We start from the raw sequence: 15,061 nt of genomic DNA on the forward strand, positions 1-15,061 counted from the left end.
TTTCTATCATACTCCTGTCAGCACTCCTTTAAATCCCACAAGCTCATTCTGTGCTTCTTGGGATTTATGGGGAGTTGTTTGAGCGCCGGTACTTGATATCGCTCGGCAATCCATTGATGACTGTACCGACGAAATTTATCGTGATCATGACTTACAACACGCGCACATTTGTTTGGTTCTAAGAAAGGGCCCAAACAATCAGGCCATTTTGAACACTTCTGTGACATAAAGGAAGGGTTAGAGACCGCCGTTTTTGCGTGGTGGCTCAGTGACACCAATTTTCTCCTGGAATACTAACGCTATACGGAATGGATCTGCGAACTGGAAGATCGCATGGAAGAATAATAGATAGAATATGGTGTAGATAGATGTCTGAGATGATATGCTTCTTTGTGTGTGTGGATTCTGATTCTCGGAGATATGGTGAACTTAAGCGGCATGCACCAGAGCAGAAATCGGACTCGCTGGTACAAAATTAGGTTTATAAGGTGAAATTCTGCATATGAAGCTCTTTAAATTGAATTTACTACAAATATTTAGCTGTTTTAGCATTGATACTTGACTGTAACTATCATATTTTGTAGGTCAGACCGGTTTAGAGAAAAAAAACTTGCTCGGGGTTATCTCGAATGGACGTACCTTTAAATAATCGTATATTACAGGCAGATTCGAAACTAGCTTCACATAGAAATAATCTTCTTAACTGATTTTAAACTGATCATTATAATTTGGATACTATAATCTATCTATTGACTTATTACACCAAAGTGAAGTCTCCAATCTTCCCAGTAGCAAGATTAACCCCAACGCCGTTCTTTTTGCTATTCCACATGCAGATCCTGATACGATCCCCAGATTTTATGTCCAGACGGCCGCCGGACCATCGTATGGGACAATTAGGTTCGTCCGCTATAAAGGATTCGAATTTATCCTTTGAATTTGGTACCTTATCTCCAAGGAAGTTCGAAGAAATACGCCCAGCTGAAAAGTTTCGTTCATTGAAACCCACCGCATCTTTTCCGTCTACCCATGCGTGAACGACAACCCTGTCTCCAGGTTCCGCCAAAAGAAAGTCATGGTTTTTGCCAACATATTCCCGGTTGGCTATGAATGTTTGGGGAGTATGTAAAACCTCGATTTTTGGAGTATTGGATTTCTTCGGGGCTTGTACGGATTGTCCTTGTGGAACATTCTTCGAAGAATTTTCGCTTAAGAGGGGCAATAAGCGTTGAAGTTCTGGATCGTTGATTGCAGTATCCGTAGCTTTTAGATATCCTAGTTGCTATAGCCAAGGACATAGCTTTAGCTGGAAATTATGCAAGTTTGGGGTGACTTGAACACGTACCGCAAGCAGTATCTGTAAATGCATTTTGGCACTGCTTAAGACTGCATCATGGTCTTCAACGTTGACTGATTTCTCACTGTTCATATTTGTAGAGGGTGACTTCATTATTCCAAATATGATTGAGTGAATTATTGATATAACCAGCAATTAAGCAATTGGTAAATTTGCTCTTACCCACGCTAAAAATTACAAGCAAGACTAGCTAGACCCTCAGTTTTATTAATTAACCACCCCCCTTAATACATTTCCTATACGCCAAACTTTTGCCAGAAAATTAACTAACTTAAAGCAACAAGTAAAAAACACGTTCTCCATGATCCATGTCTGCATTTTTTTCAAATCAATAGCGTCTATATTTTACAGTCAAAAATGTTGGTTTATAATTACCAGTTGACATCATGAGGCCCTGTAAGCCAAAATATGTACCTAATACATTCTTTTCCCAAGGAATGCATTTGAAAACCAATGCTGTTACTAAAATTGATAACTTCGATCATAACTTCATATTTATCACCATTCCTTGACAGCAAGGTTTCTAACCAGTACTGGACAACGCTCATCGATTTACAGGGAACGTGCCTCAATCAAGAATAACCAATCGTGTTGGTCTGGAATCTTGCTGCCAAGTGTTTCTTTTAATAGGCTAATTGAAAATTACGTTATAAACAAGATGAAATAACTGAATATTTCAGAGTATACATAAGCAGCTTGGCAGTAGGAGGAATAAACATGAGAGTGTAAAAACAGTGAAGGCGGTTTCGAATCTGTCTGTAGCAAGAAATACCAAACAAGATCTAGTCTTGAAGCCTTCTTTGTACTGGCACCTTACTAAGCCTTTGTTCCATTTGCCGTCCTGTTTCGATAGACAAATTCTTTAAAGTACTAAAACTTTTCTCCTGAAGCATCATGCTCAGTCCATCCCACCTGAATGCTTCACTCAATATTTCTAATGGCACCTCTTCGACTTTGTCGATTCTTATGAATGATGGTGGAGGTAAGCGTGTTTGCTCTTCGAAACTTCCGCACAGTTTCAATTGTACACCATCCTTCCGGAATTTTCCTGTAGGGTGTATAGGAAGGTAGTGATTCGGGTCAAAAGTGGGATGTGGTAAGGTCGACGTAACCTGATCAAATTAGAAAGCCATGAAAAGTATATGAAAAGAATAGACACAACCGTAACAATCCTGACCCACCTAGGTGGTCTGTTTAATGCTTTCCCTAGGACAACCACCTTCTGAGATCGGTATTCTGATGATAACTGCACCTGCTGAGCAATTTCAACCCTCCATTCTGACTTGTCTTTGAAATGGAAGACTTTGCCTTGCGGCGCATTCTTATTCCTCATAGTGAATGTAATGGACAATGCTTTTGAATGCAGTACTTAAAAGGAAAACAGGAAGCGGAGGAGACAATTTAAAGCGAGGGTTGGTAACTTGATTAGGTGACACGTCATGGAGCTGAAGTATGCAAGAGTGCCCAAGCTGCTTCTTTGATGTACACTGTGTAACCTCTCGAGTTGATGATGGCGTGCGGGGTCACATGGACGGTGATTGATTGAAAGGATCAGAATCCTGTTATCAGTCAGTCACTCTGTCTGGGCAATATTTCAATTCATTTTACGAGGGAGCATTTTCTTACATCGAACATCTTGTGATAGATTTCGTATAGATGGAGTTTGATCCAAAGGTGTGAGTAGCAGCTCGCTTTAGCTCTCCTAGATAACCATGGAGGGTATTCTAGTAACCACCTTTTAGAAAATATGCTGTCCCCTTGAAAACCCCATGTTGCTCTGGTATGGAAACCAGAAACGATATAAGTTACCTATAAGTGAAACTTTCATGGAATAGCAGTTGACAGTGCACTTGCGACGTTATTGTTATCTTTGCAAATTCGAACCATGGACCGAAGGCAGGGGTATCAATGCTATATTTTTAATAACCATTAACTTGTATATGATTTTTTATTAATTTGTAAAAGGGTTTTAAAATTTTTATAGTATCTCTAATATATAATAGAGTAAAGTGATAATGTCCCTATCTCACTCTTATCTCAAGATGGAAGCGGTGGTTGCTGCGCTGCATTCTCGCCACACATATTAGAGGTTGTTGTTGTTAATGTTGCCACTGCTTATTATTATTCTGAGCATAACGGGTCTAGAATCTATTTTGCTTGCGCTGCTGCAGCTGCCCTCTTGCGCGCCACGTCAAGCTGGCCACTGAGGCGCCAAGGGTAGTCGAACTGATCCATAAACACCTCGCATAGCTACAGGATGGTCAGCAAAGGTATCTCTCAAAAGACCATAATTCAGGTTGGTACTTACTTGGATGTGATTGGCTTCGATAAACTCTTGATCCGACAGAACCTTCTCCATGTCCTCGACAGTCTTGCACGTAAAGCTCCGGCTTTTTTTGCCAGTCTCCTCGCGGGCGCCAAAGAATTCCAACATCTTTTGATGATCCCACAGCATGCTTACGTCGTTGTATAGTTGGTTTGGTCCGTGGATGGCACGCTCAATCGAGTATCCGTTGTTATTGATTACGAAGATGAGTGGCGTGTATCCATACCGAATATAGGTTCCGATTTCCTGAACTGTCATTTGCAACGAGCCCTCGCCGACGAGAAGAAGCACTCGTTTCTTTTGTGCGCCTTCAATTTCTCGCGCGGCGGTCAGAGCCCCGAGACATGCTCCCACGGTGAAGCCAATGGACGACCAATAAATCTGCGTGATGAAGCTCACGTCTTTGGAAAATACTGCATCTGGGACACCATACTGGGCTGTGCCTGCTTCGGCGAGCACGACATCTCCAGGGCGCGTGAACCTGCCGATCCGTTGCCATATATAGGACTGCGTGATGGGGCCTGACTTTGAATCGTTCAAGAGAGGTGCCTGGGATTTGTAAGTATTGTCGAATACAATAAGGTAATTTACTGCTTACCTCGATTCGCGGCCCCTTTTGTGGCCGTGGAAGCTTGTATTGAGAGGCTTTGGTTTCCAATTCCTGAACGATGCGTTTGAGAACAGGCAGGAAATGCACTCCTTCAAATCGCTCTTGCTTCACGGCGCAGTGATCATGCCCCAGCATTACGAGATTCTCGTCCAGTAGATTTCTCGTGAAACCGCCAGTGTTGGAATCGGAAAGGAGTGGGCCGATATTCAAAACCAGGTCTGATGCTTCGATTGCGGCTTGGGTTTCGGGGAACGAGACTGAATTTTTCATTAGTCACTGTTACTCCTTAACCCAAAAAAAATGAGAGTACTCACCTTGTCCATTGTAAAGACCATTGTAGTATTCACTATCCTCATGAATGATTCCCTTGGACAAAGGCGTTGAATAACTCGGGAAACGCGTCAACTCAGCCAGTCGCCTCGTTTCGGCCTGTGCATTGTGGCGAATCGCCAAAACATCAGCCAGAATAGCTGGGTTGGAAGCCTTCTCAATCTCCTCGAGAACGCGTGCCACGACCTTGTCCTCAACCTGAGGGCTATTCTTAATCTCAAGATCTAGCGGAACTTGCAGACGCTTTGCATCCAACAGTACCGAGACAGAGTCCATGGGCACGTAAATGGTGACGGGAAGTCTGGTCTTGACGGCCTCGATGATGACGCGGTCGATCTCTTCGGCCATGGTTGCGTCGTCTAGCAGGATGGCTTGCGTCTTGTTGATCGGCTGGCCCATTTGCGTGTATATTAGGTGATCCTGGTTGGCTTTGAAAGTATGATGAATCATGATCTTTGCATTTTGCTCTATCAAAGCATGTTAGCAGTCAGTTTCGTCACTATAAAGTCTCTTGGTGAAGCCCTACGGGGTCGGGAAGTCATTCCAACAATGTGAATCATGCCCGTATGTTCTGCATACGCGCCGGCCACGCCATTCATGGCAGAGAGCTCTCCGACACCGTACGTAGTCACCAGACATCCTGGCAAGTCGCGGACACGCGCAAACCCGTCGGCCGCATAGGCTGCATTCAGTTCGTTGCATGTGCCTTGCCATGTAAGCTGGGGGACTTTGAGCAGCTCATCGAGCAGGAACACTAAAATTGCGTTAGAAATACTCGAATCACTAGAATCACTGAATGTGTGGTGTGGTGTTTGAACTCACAGTTGAAATCTCCAGGAACTCCAAACACATGGCGAATCCCCAACTGTGCAACACGCTCGAAAATGTACTTCCCCGCAGCGATAGATTCGGCCATGATTGAGTCTTTAAATGATACAGTACTAGGTAAGCCAGTGCTGCGCTGAGTCAGTATCTGCAGTGAGAAAATAGAAGAAGAAGAAGAAGAAAAAGGAAAAGAAAAAGAAGCAAGCTACGTGTTGCTCATGTAGCAAGCGACGATAACCGTTATCGCGGTGGATCCGTCTAAACAAAGGCGCAAACCCCCGCTTCACGCGGAGTCATTTTTTGCGATAATGGAGTTGGCCGGCGACAATACGACATGGGGCGACCTACATTGAAAGCTTGCAAAGTAATAGGTGATTGGTATTGGTTCTTTGTTTGTTTGTTTGCTTGCGGTCCTGGTCTATACTAATTAATAACTACGTGGTTGTCCCGAGGCTATCCGCAATCTTATCTCATATGATCGATCTGACGTAGGCGGGACACCAAGCCGGCCGGGATAGTTGTAGCTCATGTAAAAATGGTCATTTTCTTAACATTTTACGAGATAACTATGGTTCGAAATTTAGTATATTGTCAAATATATTTATATAAAGTTATATACTAAGTCTCAAATTATAGAATTTCTTTTTAGGAAAAATTATGTATTTTATTGTATTGTATGAATACAGGTGTAATTTTTTTTTTAAATTAATATCTTCTTATATAATTTATTACGTTGAGAATCAGCCGGCTATATTATAATTTGTATAACTTTAAATATATATAGTTACCTAGTAAAATGTTGAGATATCACAGGGTTCAAAATGGCCATTTTCTATACATATGTAGGTTTACAGCTGTCCCGGTTGGCTTGGTGGGCTGTGGAATATGTTATGTATAATATCGTCAATATTTCTTGGCAGTTATTAACACACAAGTGAGGCTGGGCGTTTGGATTTGGATATATTTCCTATCTCGTCCCCTGAAACTCCACCGAAGCTGCTTCTACAGACTCAGCTATGTCGTAATATCATCTTATAATCTGACTATAGGTTTTGCTCATTCATTATATACAAAAATCCTGTGTCACAAGCTAGAATTGAAATCAAAACCCCGAGTCTCGTAAAAGATCCTCCAAAAGCTGGGATTCAGGGTGCAGAGATCCAGAGGTTGCTGGATTAATATGTCTTTCGCTGAACAAATCCAAGTCGATACCGGAATACATAGAGCTGAAAGGGTCAACGGTCTCTATCTCGCTATGATTCGGGATCGGAACTTGGCTATCTGGAAGGTTGTTCTCATTATCGGCGTATATCGAGCTTGTAGGCAGACTTTGGTCGAGGTGAGAAGGGAAGTGTGCTGGGGTCAATGATTGCCCTGGTGGACGAAAAGCGGCCGGGCCTGAGTCGACCATGTTATAGTGGCTCTCACAGGAAGTTGTAGTATTGTTATTGCTGTTGTTGTTCATCTGCCACATAGACTCCCAAGTTTTAAACGAGTCATATCGTCTATGTGAGGCTGCTGCTGTATTGTGATTCGACGTCTGCAGGTCTACCGGTTGCAGATGCGACAGTGCACGTTCGAGAGATTCTATAAGAGACACTTCAGATCGGGCGGAGTCTCCCGCTGCCGACATCTCACAGATCATATCCAAGCCATCTTGTAGCAAGTCATAAAACTGGCAAGTTTCATCTTGAATAGAGCATGCAATCAGCACTAATAAAGATGCCCGGCAAGAACTGTATTCAATGTAGGATGCTCGCGCTAGTCCTGGGGTATTCTCTCTCAGCGACCGACAGATATCAAGAGCTTCTTGCGCGGCCGAAACGCAATCGTTCACTAACTCCAGCCGCCGGGATGTCGGTTTCTTTCTAGGTTCTAATGGCCCGTCTGTACAGTTCATCTCTTCGCTTTCTGGAGATGCTTCTGAATGAGGCTGAGAGCAGGAGCCATGTAAGAGAAATGGACGTCCTACAAACAGCCGTACTAGACAGTATTCTAGGCGAACGTACATCGCAGCGCGCCAGGACGAGAAACCGTGAGATATATCAGGGCGTATAATCGCCTTGGGAAGAGATTGCCACCATGTTGCTAGTGCCCGTTTAGTGTCTATTAAATGAGATAGAGTGCTGGGTATTTTCTGTTTAGTCGAGGTGCGAAGCAATGTCCTATATCAATTATTGGATTAGCCAAAGTTAAAACAGGCAACCCATAAAATTAGCACGGTTGTATGTATTTGAGTAAAAGAACATACATATGTTGTAGAAGCTCTTCCAGATAATGAACAAGCCTAATAGACGTGACCATGTGTACAGTATTTGAAAAACTGAGGTTTTCTCCATGGTTCTCTGACACGGTTGGAAGATTTGTCTCGACGTCGCTACGAGAGAGAGATAGTGGTCGGCCATGAAAGATGTTGATTTTTCTACCTCATTGAATTCGTATCAGAATAAACTATCACAACTTAGAATGTATACTTACCTGTCAAGAGTATACGCGCTCCACCAAACGCGATTTCTAGTCTCAATCATAGTAGCACTAAGGACATTTCCGGTGTACCTTCGATGCATCCCATTTTGCATTGCCAGTCGAATCGCAAGGTTCAAATAGACGTATCCAAGACCGGAAGCATCTAAAGGGAGTGTATATACTCCGAATAGCAAGCATGCTTGGACACTTTCGAGTGACGACAGCTCGATGATTTCTGGAAGGAGCTTAATCGCTTGTTGGTAGAACGCTTTGCCCACTTCATCTTCGGAAAATGTGAGGCTGCCTTTCGGTCGGTGGTTCCGTCGAGTCGAATCCAAGTACACGTATTGGGTGCCGATAGCAAAGATGGTAAGCACAATGCTGATCGCCGGGGCATCTTTTGTCGATAGTTTCTCTGGCTCCAAATAAAAAATATTGAGTTTCCCACGTGACCAGCTCTGGTTAACGAGGAAGTAGTTCGTTTGAGCATATTTGAAAAAAATATCGGTGAGAAAATCAGCGATATGCCTAGGCGGAAAGCAGGAGATGATGGCAGAGAGGTTGCTCAGACCAGACTGTACTTTTTCTGCTCTCCAATACCCCGAGATTTCTTCTGATCCCTGCGAAGGCTTTGGCCGAATTAACACGTGCGAATCAGGAACGTGCCCGATTGCAATTTTCACGTACCTGGAACATCCTTTCATCAATGTATCGTTTTAGTCGCATCGAGAAATTCCAATAGGAGAACTCTCCAGAATAATCTAGCTAAGAATATCAGTGAAAAGATACAAGCAATATCCGAAGAAGGATCCTAACGTGTAACGTTTTCCTGGACCGGGTCAATTGTGCAAACTTCCTCGTTAAGGGAGATCAGATCATCATCGTCATCATCTTCTTCTAGCTCCGGTTCTCTGGGATCAACCAAGGTTGCTTCATTTTTACGGAGAACCTCATACGTCTGCTGGAGACTTTCTGTGTCAAGACTCAAATCCGGACACCTGACTTTCAAAATCTGCTCCATATAAAAGCAGCGGTGCGATAATTTACCAACATGGGATTTTGAAATTCGAGGTCTAGATATTATATCACCTTGATTAACCTACCGGGCTGCGAGAACCCGCTTCAAATATAGTCGGCGACTCACCTTATAGCACGCGGTGAATCATCCTGTTCTTGTGGACCAGCACGGTTAAATTCGCAAGTATTTGAATAGTATAGACATCGTCGACAGGGTACGCCTCCCTCGCACTTTTCTTTCAGCTTTCGACATCGATCGCATCTGCTCAGGGTCAGTACCTGTAACGGATATGCACGGAGATTACGAAGGGATACCCACGCGCGAGCCGCACGTTTCCTTTCTTCTGCGAGCACTCTCCGTGGTTTGTTTTTGCGTGGTCTTTCTAGAAGTGTAGCGCCGTTATTGTTCAATGGAGCGCTCTCCGGGCTACAATTTTCTGGATTGATTGGCGGGTCGGAGTTCATCGTTTATCGGTTCCTCCAATTTTCCTGTGTATTTGACCGTCGCTCAAAGGACAAGTGATAATATACGGGATACGTCTTGTTGGGTTATTAATGGAGGGTTTTGAGGTGAGATAAACTTGTCATATTGATTGGATTGACTCTTAAACTCTCCTGTGCTTATCAGTAGCGTAGTCCACATTGGGATATAGTGGCTTCTTGCGCCCCTGTACCATTGATTATTGCCACTTGAGAGGGGTAACTGAAAGTAAAGGGAGCGAGTGATTGTCCGATATTTATAACATTGAAAAATTCGAAAGACATCTGGAACATCCACGGATACTTTATAATCGATATGAAGATGAGAGAGTAGAAATAGTTCAAGGACCGTTGTTTTTAGTTGTTAATGCTAAACAGTATACCCCTGTTCCCCCAAAAGCCGGTATTGAACTATACAGACGATGTCATCTAGTTTCATTGCTTGGTTGCCCCAAACGATGCAGTGCCTAAGATATCTCCTTTCCCTTCAGTGCCATTCTGTGCCCGATCAATTCGAAGCTGCGACGTTTGAAACAGCCGTGGTATACCACACTTCTCAAACGGTGCACCATGCGCAATCATCTTCGCCAATCCTTTCGCAGAAAGCCAAATAACAGGCATTCCATGTCCATTGAAACCGGCATTGATATATTGGCCAGGCTTATTTGGCACAGATCCGATATGTGGGTGCGAATCATACGAATATCCCATGACGCCGCTCCAAATCTGACGCACTGCTGCGCCGCTGTTATCCCATCCGTGGTAAGTTCGTTGCATATAGTCATTGTAATAATCTTTCGCAGCGTCAATGAGAATGCTGTCGTCGACATTATTGTACCATTGATATTTGAACGGTTTGAATTTCGCAGCAGCACCGCCGACAACAATGCCCCCGTCGTTTCGTCCGATCAAGTATGAAAGTGTGTTATCCTCGGTGCGGTTGATGTATGAATTATTTAGGAGAGGGGCTTTCGTGCCGTCCGGAACAGCAATGTGGCATGCTATGCCTTTGCAGGGGATGATGTTCTTTTCGTATTCTGGGAGAAGCCCCGAGACGTATGCATTATTGGCATGTATGATTGTGTCGGCATGGATTTTACCACGAGAAGTATCGACTGTATACCCGCCTGATGGATCCGGCAGAATTGATACCGCCGGTGTATGTGTTTGCAAATTTACTTGCTCACTGGCGAGAATTAACTTGGTCAAATGTATAATAAACTTGTATGGTGACATGGAGGCCGCCGTGTATGATGCGCAGGCCTTTGCACCTTTGACGCCAGATATCTATAGCATTCAATCAGTGTATTTTTTAAAAAAAAAAATGTAATGATAAAGAAGACACATACACCTTCTGCTTCCTTCCCAGTATAAAAAACCACGTCCTCCATATAACTCAATCCATGAGCAACCATCTGACCATACACAGTCTTTGCATTCTGCGCCGATTGCTCGTTACACCAAACATCAATAGATCTGCAAAGATTAAAGTCGCAATCAATGCCTTGCTCTCGGATAAACTTCTTCATAGCAGGGACATGCGCGATTTCAAACTCGGCGATTTCCACTGCCGCCTCTAGACCAGCCCGTTCAATGTATGTTGGGATATGGCCGTACAGATCTGGTCGCAAATGGCCGCCATTTCGACCTGTCGCGCCGGAGCAGACTCCTCGTGCCTCAAGTATGGTTATAGAATTCTTCGTGCCTTCGGCGAGGAGATGATATGCCGTGCTTGTACCTGCGTATCCAGCTCCGATGATCAGAATGTCTGTCTGCTCTGGAAGGGTCTCTGTCGAACGATAGTCGCTGAATTCAATGTTCCCATCTTGTTGCCAGAAGGTTTGCCCGGGGTTTGGCGCCGGAATGCATCCGGGTGCTTTTGAAACACCGTTCGTAGCAGTCATTGGGGTCATGAACGATAAAAAAGCTTTACACCAGAATATTTCTGCCATTGAAGCGATAGAATACTCTTGATTAAATCTATTTCGGCTTCAGGCGACTCCAACTCGACATTGTATTGGCTGTGGGGAATTGGAGAGCAGCAATTTGGCCGGCCCGGTCAAGCCCCGTCCCCCCTTATCTAACGCCAATCAGTGGACAATATTCTAGAATTAAACATGCTTAAGCTTTTCATCAACCTGGAGTACGACCTCTGGAAGATGCAGGTATCCGGTCCTTGGTTTTCCGGCTGCCAGACGCAATGGCTTTCACTTCGAAGAAGGAGACGGGATACCCAGAGGTGGGATTACAGGAATTCATCTGCTAGCAGGGTTGGTAATCGAAAAAATTTGATTAGCTGCAGCTCTAGCTCGACAAGAAAGATAATGAACCGAGCACAAAAATGTATTAAATAGCGTCGAAACATGCTTACGATTGAAGCGAAGGCTACTTTATTCTCCAAGGTACCCTCCCGGAAAAAAAATGAACGCTTTGTCAAGCCACGACTCACACCACCCCACCGAGATGGTCTCTCAAGACCGTAAGGATGAAGAGAAAGCTATGTCCACGGAGGTCCCTGGCGGATCCGACGCAATCGCCAATGGATACTACGAAGAACGCCAGGCCTTCAAACAGGGCCTCCGGGAGCGTCATATTCAAATGATCGCCTTGGCGGGAACCATAGGAACCGGTCTTTTCCTCAGCTCTGGTCGTGCTGTTGCCCATTCAGGGCCTCTAGGCGCGTTTCTAGGATACACGATTATCGGGTTGTCTGTCTCCAGCATCATGTTTGTTGTGGGAGAATTGGGGGCTCTGGTACCGCTCAATGGAGGCATTGTGCGTTATAGCGAGTACTTTTTCGATCCTGCTCTGTCATTCGCGAATGGTTGGAACCTAGTTTATTCGTATCTCGTTTCCATTCCAGCAGAGATCACCGCTGCTGCGGTTCTTATTGAGTTTTGGGTTACCATCAACAATGCAGTCTGGATTACAATTTTCGGAATCTTGATGGTGGCCACTGCAATCTTCCTTGTGCGGGTATATGGAGAGTTGGAATTCGCCTTCTCGATGTTGAAGATTATGCTTGTTATTGGAATCAACATTATGGCTCTCGTCATCACTTGCGGAGGAGGCCCTGACCATCGGACAATAGGGTTCCAATACTGGAGAAACCCGGGTCCATTCGTGCAGTATTTGGGCATCAGTGGTTCTCTGGGCCGCTTCCTCGGGCTCTGGTCGACAATGAACAACGCCATTTATTCGTACTCTGGCATTGAGGTCATCACCACCGCTGCCGCGGAGACAAGGAACCCAAGACGCGCAATTCCCCAAGCTGCCCGACGTATCTTCATCCGTGTGTTACTGTTTTACATCCTGACTATTTTCATGATCGGCCTTGTCGTACCTTCAAACGACCCGGATCTCGTCCATTCCACGGGCACTGCCTCACAGTCCCCTTTTGTCATTGCTGCAACCCGGGCAGGTATCAAGGTTGTCCCATCTATTATCAACGCGGTCATCCTCACTTCTGCATGGTCATCTGGAAACTCCAATATGCTCAGCGGGTCCCGAATCCTTTATGGTATGGCAGTCCATGGACACGCACCTGCGGTCTTCCGTCGCTTGAACCGATTCGGCGTGCCTTATGCAGCGGTAGCGTTGTTCGGCCTGTTTATTTGCTTGGGCTACATGACTGTTTCCAGCACTGCTAGTACTGTGTTTACCTGGCTGCAGGATCTAGTTTCAATCTCGACGCTTATCAACTGGATGAGCATCTGCATCGTCTATCTCCGCTTCTACTACGGATGCAAAAAACAGAGTATCGACCGCCACAGGGATCTTCCATTCGCGGCGCCCTGGCAACCGTATACAACCTGGGCGACGTTGATTCTATTTACTGTGCTACTTATCACTGGCGGGTACAGCACTTTTATTCATGGGGAGTGGAGTGATGAGACGTTTGTTTCTTCTTATATCAATATCCCTATCATTTTGTTGCTCTATTTCGGGTATAAACTGTGGAACAAGAGCAAGATTATTCCCCTCGACGAACTGCCCATCAAGGCTTTCATCGAAATCTATCAGAGGAACCCAGAACCGGCACCGAAGCCAAAACGGGGGCTCCACAAGTTGAACATCTTATGGGCTTGACATCTAGAGTTTAATTTAGTTACTATATTTATCGGCTCTTTATGTCTTTGTAATTTCATTCACCGGGGTCAATTGGTGTATTGTCTTAACCTGAGTAGTAAAATGGCCGGACCGGTCAACATCTGTGGAGAAACTAGCCTTCATTCCCCTCATTTCTACACAGCGCTATCTATTCAGCTTTATTATAGAGATTGCTAATTAAATACTACTCATTCGAGTTCGCAATCTGTTATTTCAAGCCATAAATTGTTTGTTCTGCATCTTCACCATTCTTTTTCATAATATCGTATACTCTCGTCGTACAAAACTAAAAATCTTTTGTCAAGATGCCCAAACACGTCGTCTTCGACGTCGTCGGCACCTGCGTCTCCTTCGACGCCTACTTCGCGCGCATTGAGAATGTCATCGGCACCAAATTACACCAACACGCCATAACCGCTCGTCACTTTGGGTATACATGGATGGAAGCCGCCGAGCTCGAATTCACATTCCTCTCCATCTCCGAGCGCTACAAACCGTACAAGGAGGTGATGAAAGCTGTGTTTTATCGCACTCTCTGGATGGCCGGCATTGATGACCCACGCAGTTTCGCAACAGATAGCGAGCGGGATCAATGTATCGCGGGATATTCCGAATTGAAGCTTCGGGATGGTGCAAAGGAATGTCTTGAGAAATTACGGGCGGCTGGATTTACAGTGTGGTGTTTCACAACGGGGGATATAGCCCGCGTAAGAGGGTATTTTGAGAAAGCAGGGCTGGATATGCCACTGGCGAATTTTGTCAGTTGTGACGACCAAAAAATTGCAAAGCCCGCGTTGGCGGCGTATAGATCTGTCTTGAACAAGTTTTCGGCGGATGATGAGAAGTGGTTCGCGGCGGCACATATGTGGGATGTGTCGGCGGCGAAAAGTGTTGGTTTCAAGGGAGCTTATTGTACGGTTTATGAAAAGGAGCCATGCTTGGAGATTTTTGATACAGAGATAGATGTTATGGCTGATGGTCTGGTGACGATGGCGGAAGGAATCTGTCAGGCATCTATAGCATAATGTAATCAATATTTGTAGATTCCTTAAAATTAATTACTATCCGTAGTAATATATTAGTAATTAGGTGTTTGGTAACTATAGGCCACCTGAAATTTTACCAAATTTGACAAAAAATCGTGTCAGGTGGCACAAGTCAGGTCAGACTGACTAGTTAAAAAGAGCCCCTTCGGTCTTCTGGCCTTTGAGTGGACTCGATGAATGGTCATTGATAGTCAAATATGGACATGGCATTTAACCGTCTGTGCGGTTGACTGTAATTCAAAATTTTATGAAGTTTCATCCCACGGCTACAGAGGGGTATGTCGTAAGTATATAAGTAAAAGCTATCGCCACTCATTCCGTCATATCAAAATCGAGATCATTCTCGAGCAAATCGGCGTAAGTCCGAAGAGAGTCACAAAACACATGCATCATTTCAAAAACGTGGGCCCCCTTTAGTATCTGCGACAATAATCGCACCAGCGTCGCACCCATCCGCCGTAATTGCTCGGGTCCAAATTCACCCACCCGGTCAC

At 44.7% G+C, this 15,061-nt stretch overlaps 6 protein-coding genes across 6 annotated transcripts; 2 read left to right on the forward strand and 4 right to left on the reverse strand.

Annotated features, from left to right (window-relative positions):
* Positions 1-757: 757 nt before the first annotated feature.
* Positions 758-1,450, reverse strand: TRUGW13939_00338 (uncharacterized protein; the record flags this gene model as incomplete). Its single annotated transcript, XM_035483548.1, has 2 exons — positions 758-1,282; positions 1,346-1,450. 2 exons carry the CDS (start codon positions 1,448-1,450, stop codon positions 758-760), a joined length of 630 nt encoding a protein of 209 aa, XP_035339441.1.
* A 2,055-nt stretch (positions 1,451-3,505) lies between these two features.
* On the reverse strand, positions 3,506-5,539 carry TRUGW13939_00339 (uncharacterized protein; the record flags this gene model as incomplete). The annotated part of the gene is made up of 6 exons (XM_035483549.1): positions 3,506-3,607; positions 3,666-4,232; positions 4,282-4,550; positions 4,608-5,090; positions 5,150-5,377; positions 5,446-5,539. 6 exons carry the CDS (start codon positions 5,537-5,539, stop codon positions 3,506-3,508), a joined length of 1,743 nt encoding a protein of 580 aa, XP_035339442.1.
* Positions 5,540-6,550: 1,011 nt separating this feature from the next.
* On the reverse strand, positions 6,551-9,396 carry TRUGW13939_00340 (uncharacterized protein; the record flags this gene model as incomplete). Its single annotated transcript, XM_035483550.1, has 7 exons — positions 6,551-7,613; positions 7,700-7,870; positions 7,927-8,543; positions 8,602-8,675; positions 8,731-8,912; positions 9,059-9,193; positions 9,251-9,396. The coding sequence occupies 7 exons, from the start codon at positions 9,394-9,396 to the stop codon at positions 6,551-6,553; spliced, it is 2,388 nt and encodes a 795-aa protein (XP_035339443.1).
* Positions 9,397-9,846: 450 nt separating this feature from the next.
* Positions 9,847-11,315, reverse strand: TRUGW13939_00341 (uncharacterized protein; the record flags this gene model as incomplete). Its single annotated transcript, XM_035483551.1, has 2 exons — positions 9,847-10,698; positions 10,761-11,315. 2 exons carry the CDS (start codon positions 11,313-11,315, stop codon positions 9,847-9,849), a joined length of 1,407 nt encoding a protein of 468 aa, XP_035339444.1.
* Positions 11,316-11,832: 517 nt separating this feature from the next.
* TRUGW13939_00342 (uncharacterized protein) lies at positions 11,833-13,500 on the forward strand (the record flags this gene model as incomplete). Its single annotated transcript, XM_035483552.1, has 1 exon — positions 11,833-13,500. The coding sequence occupies one exon, from the start codon at positions 11,833-11,835 to the stop codon at positions 13,498-13,500; it is 1,668 nt and encodes a 555-aa protein (XP_035339445.1).
* A 326-nt stretch (positions 13,501-13,826) lies between these two features.
* Positions 13,827-14,546, forward strand: TRUGW13939_00343 (uncharacterized protein; the record flags this gene model as incomplete). The annotated part of the gene is made up of 1 exon (XM_035483553.1): positions 13,827-14,546. The coding sequence occupies one exon, from the start codon at positions 13,827-13,829 to the stop codon at positions 14,544-14,546; it is 720 nt and encodes a 239-aa protein (XP_035339446.1).
* Positions 14,547-15,061: the final 515 nt, after the last annotated feature.

Source organism: Talaromyces rugulosus, chromosome I, assembly GCF_013368755.1.
Source record: "Talaromyces rugulosus chromosome I, complete sequence".
Classification (NCBI taxonomy): Eukaryota; Fungi; Ascomycota; class Eurotiomycetes; order Eurotiales; family Trichocomaceae; genus Talaromyces; species Talaromyces rugulosus.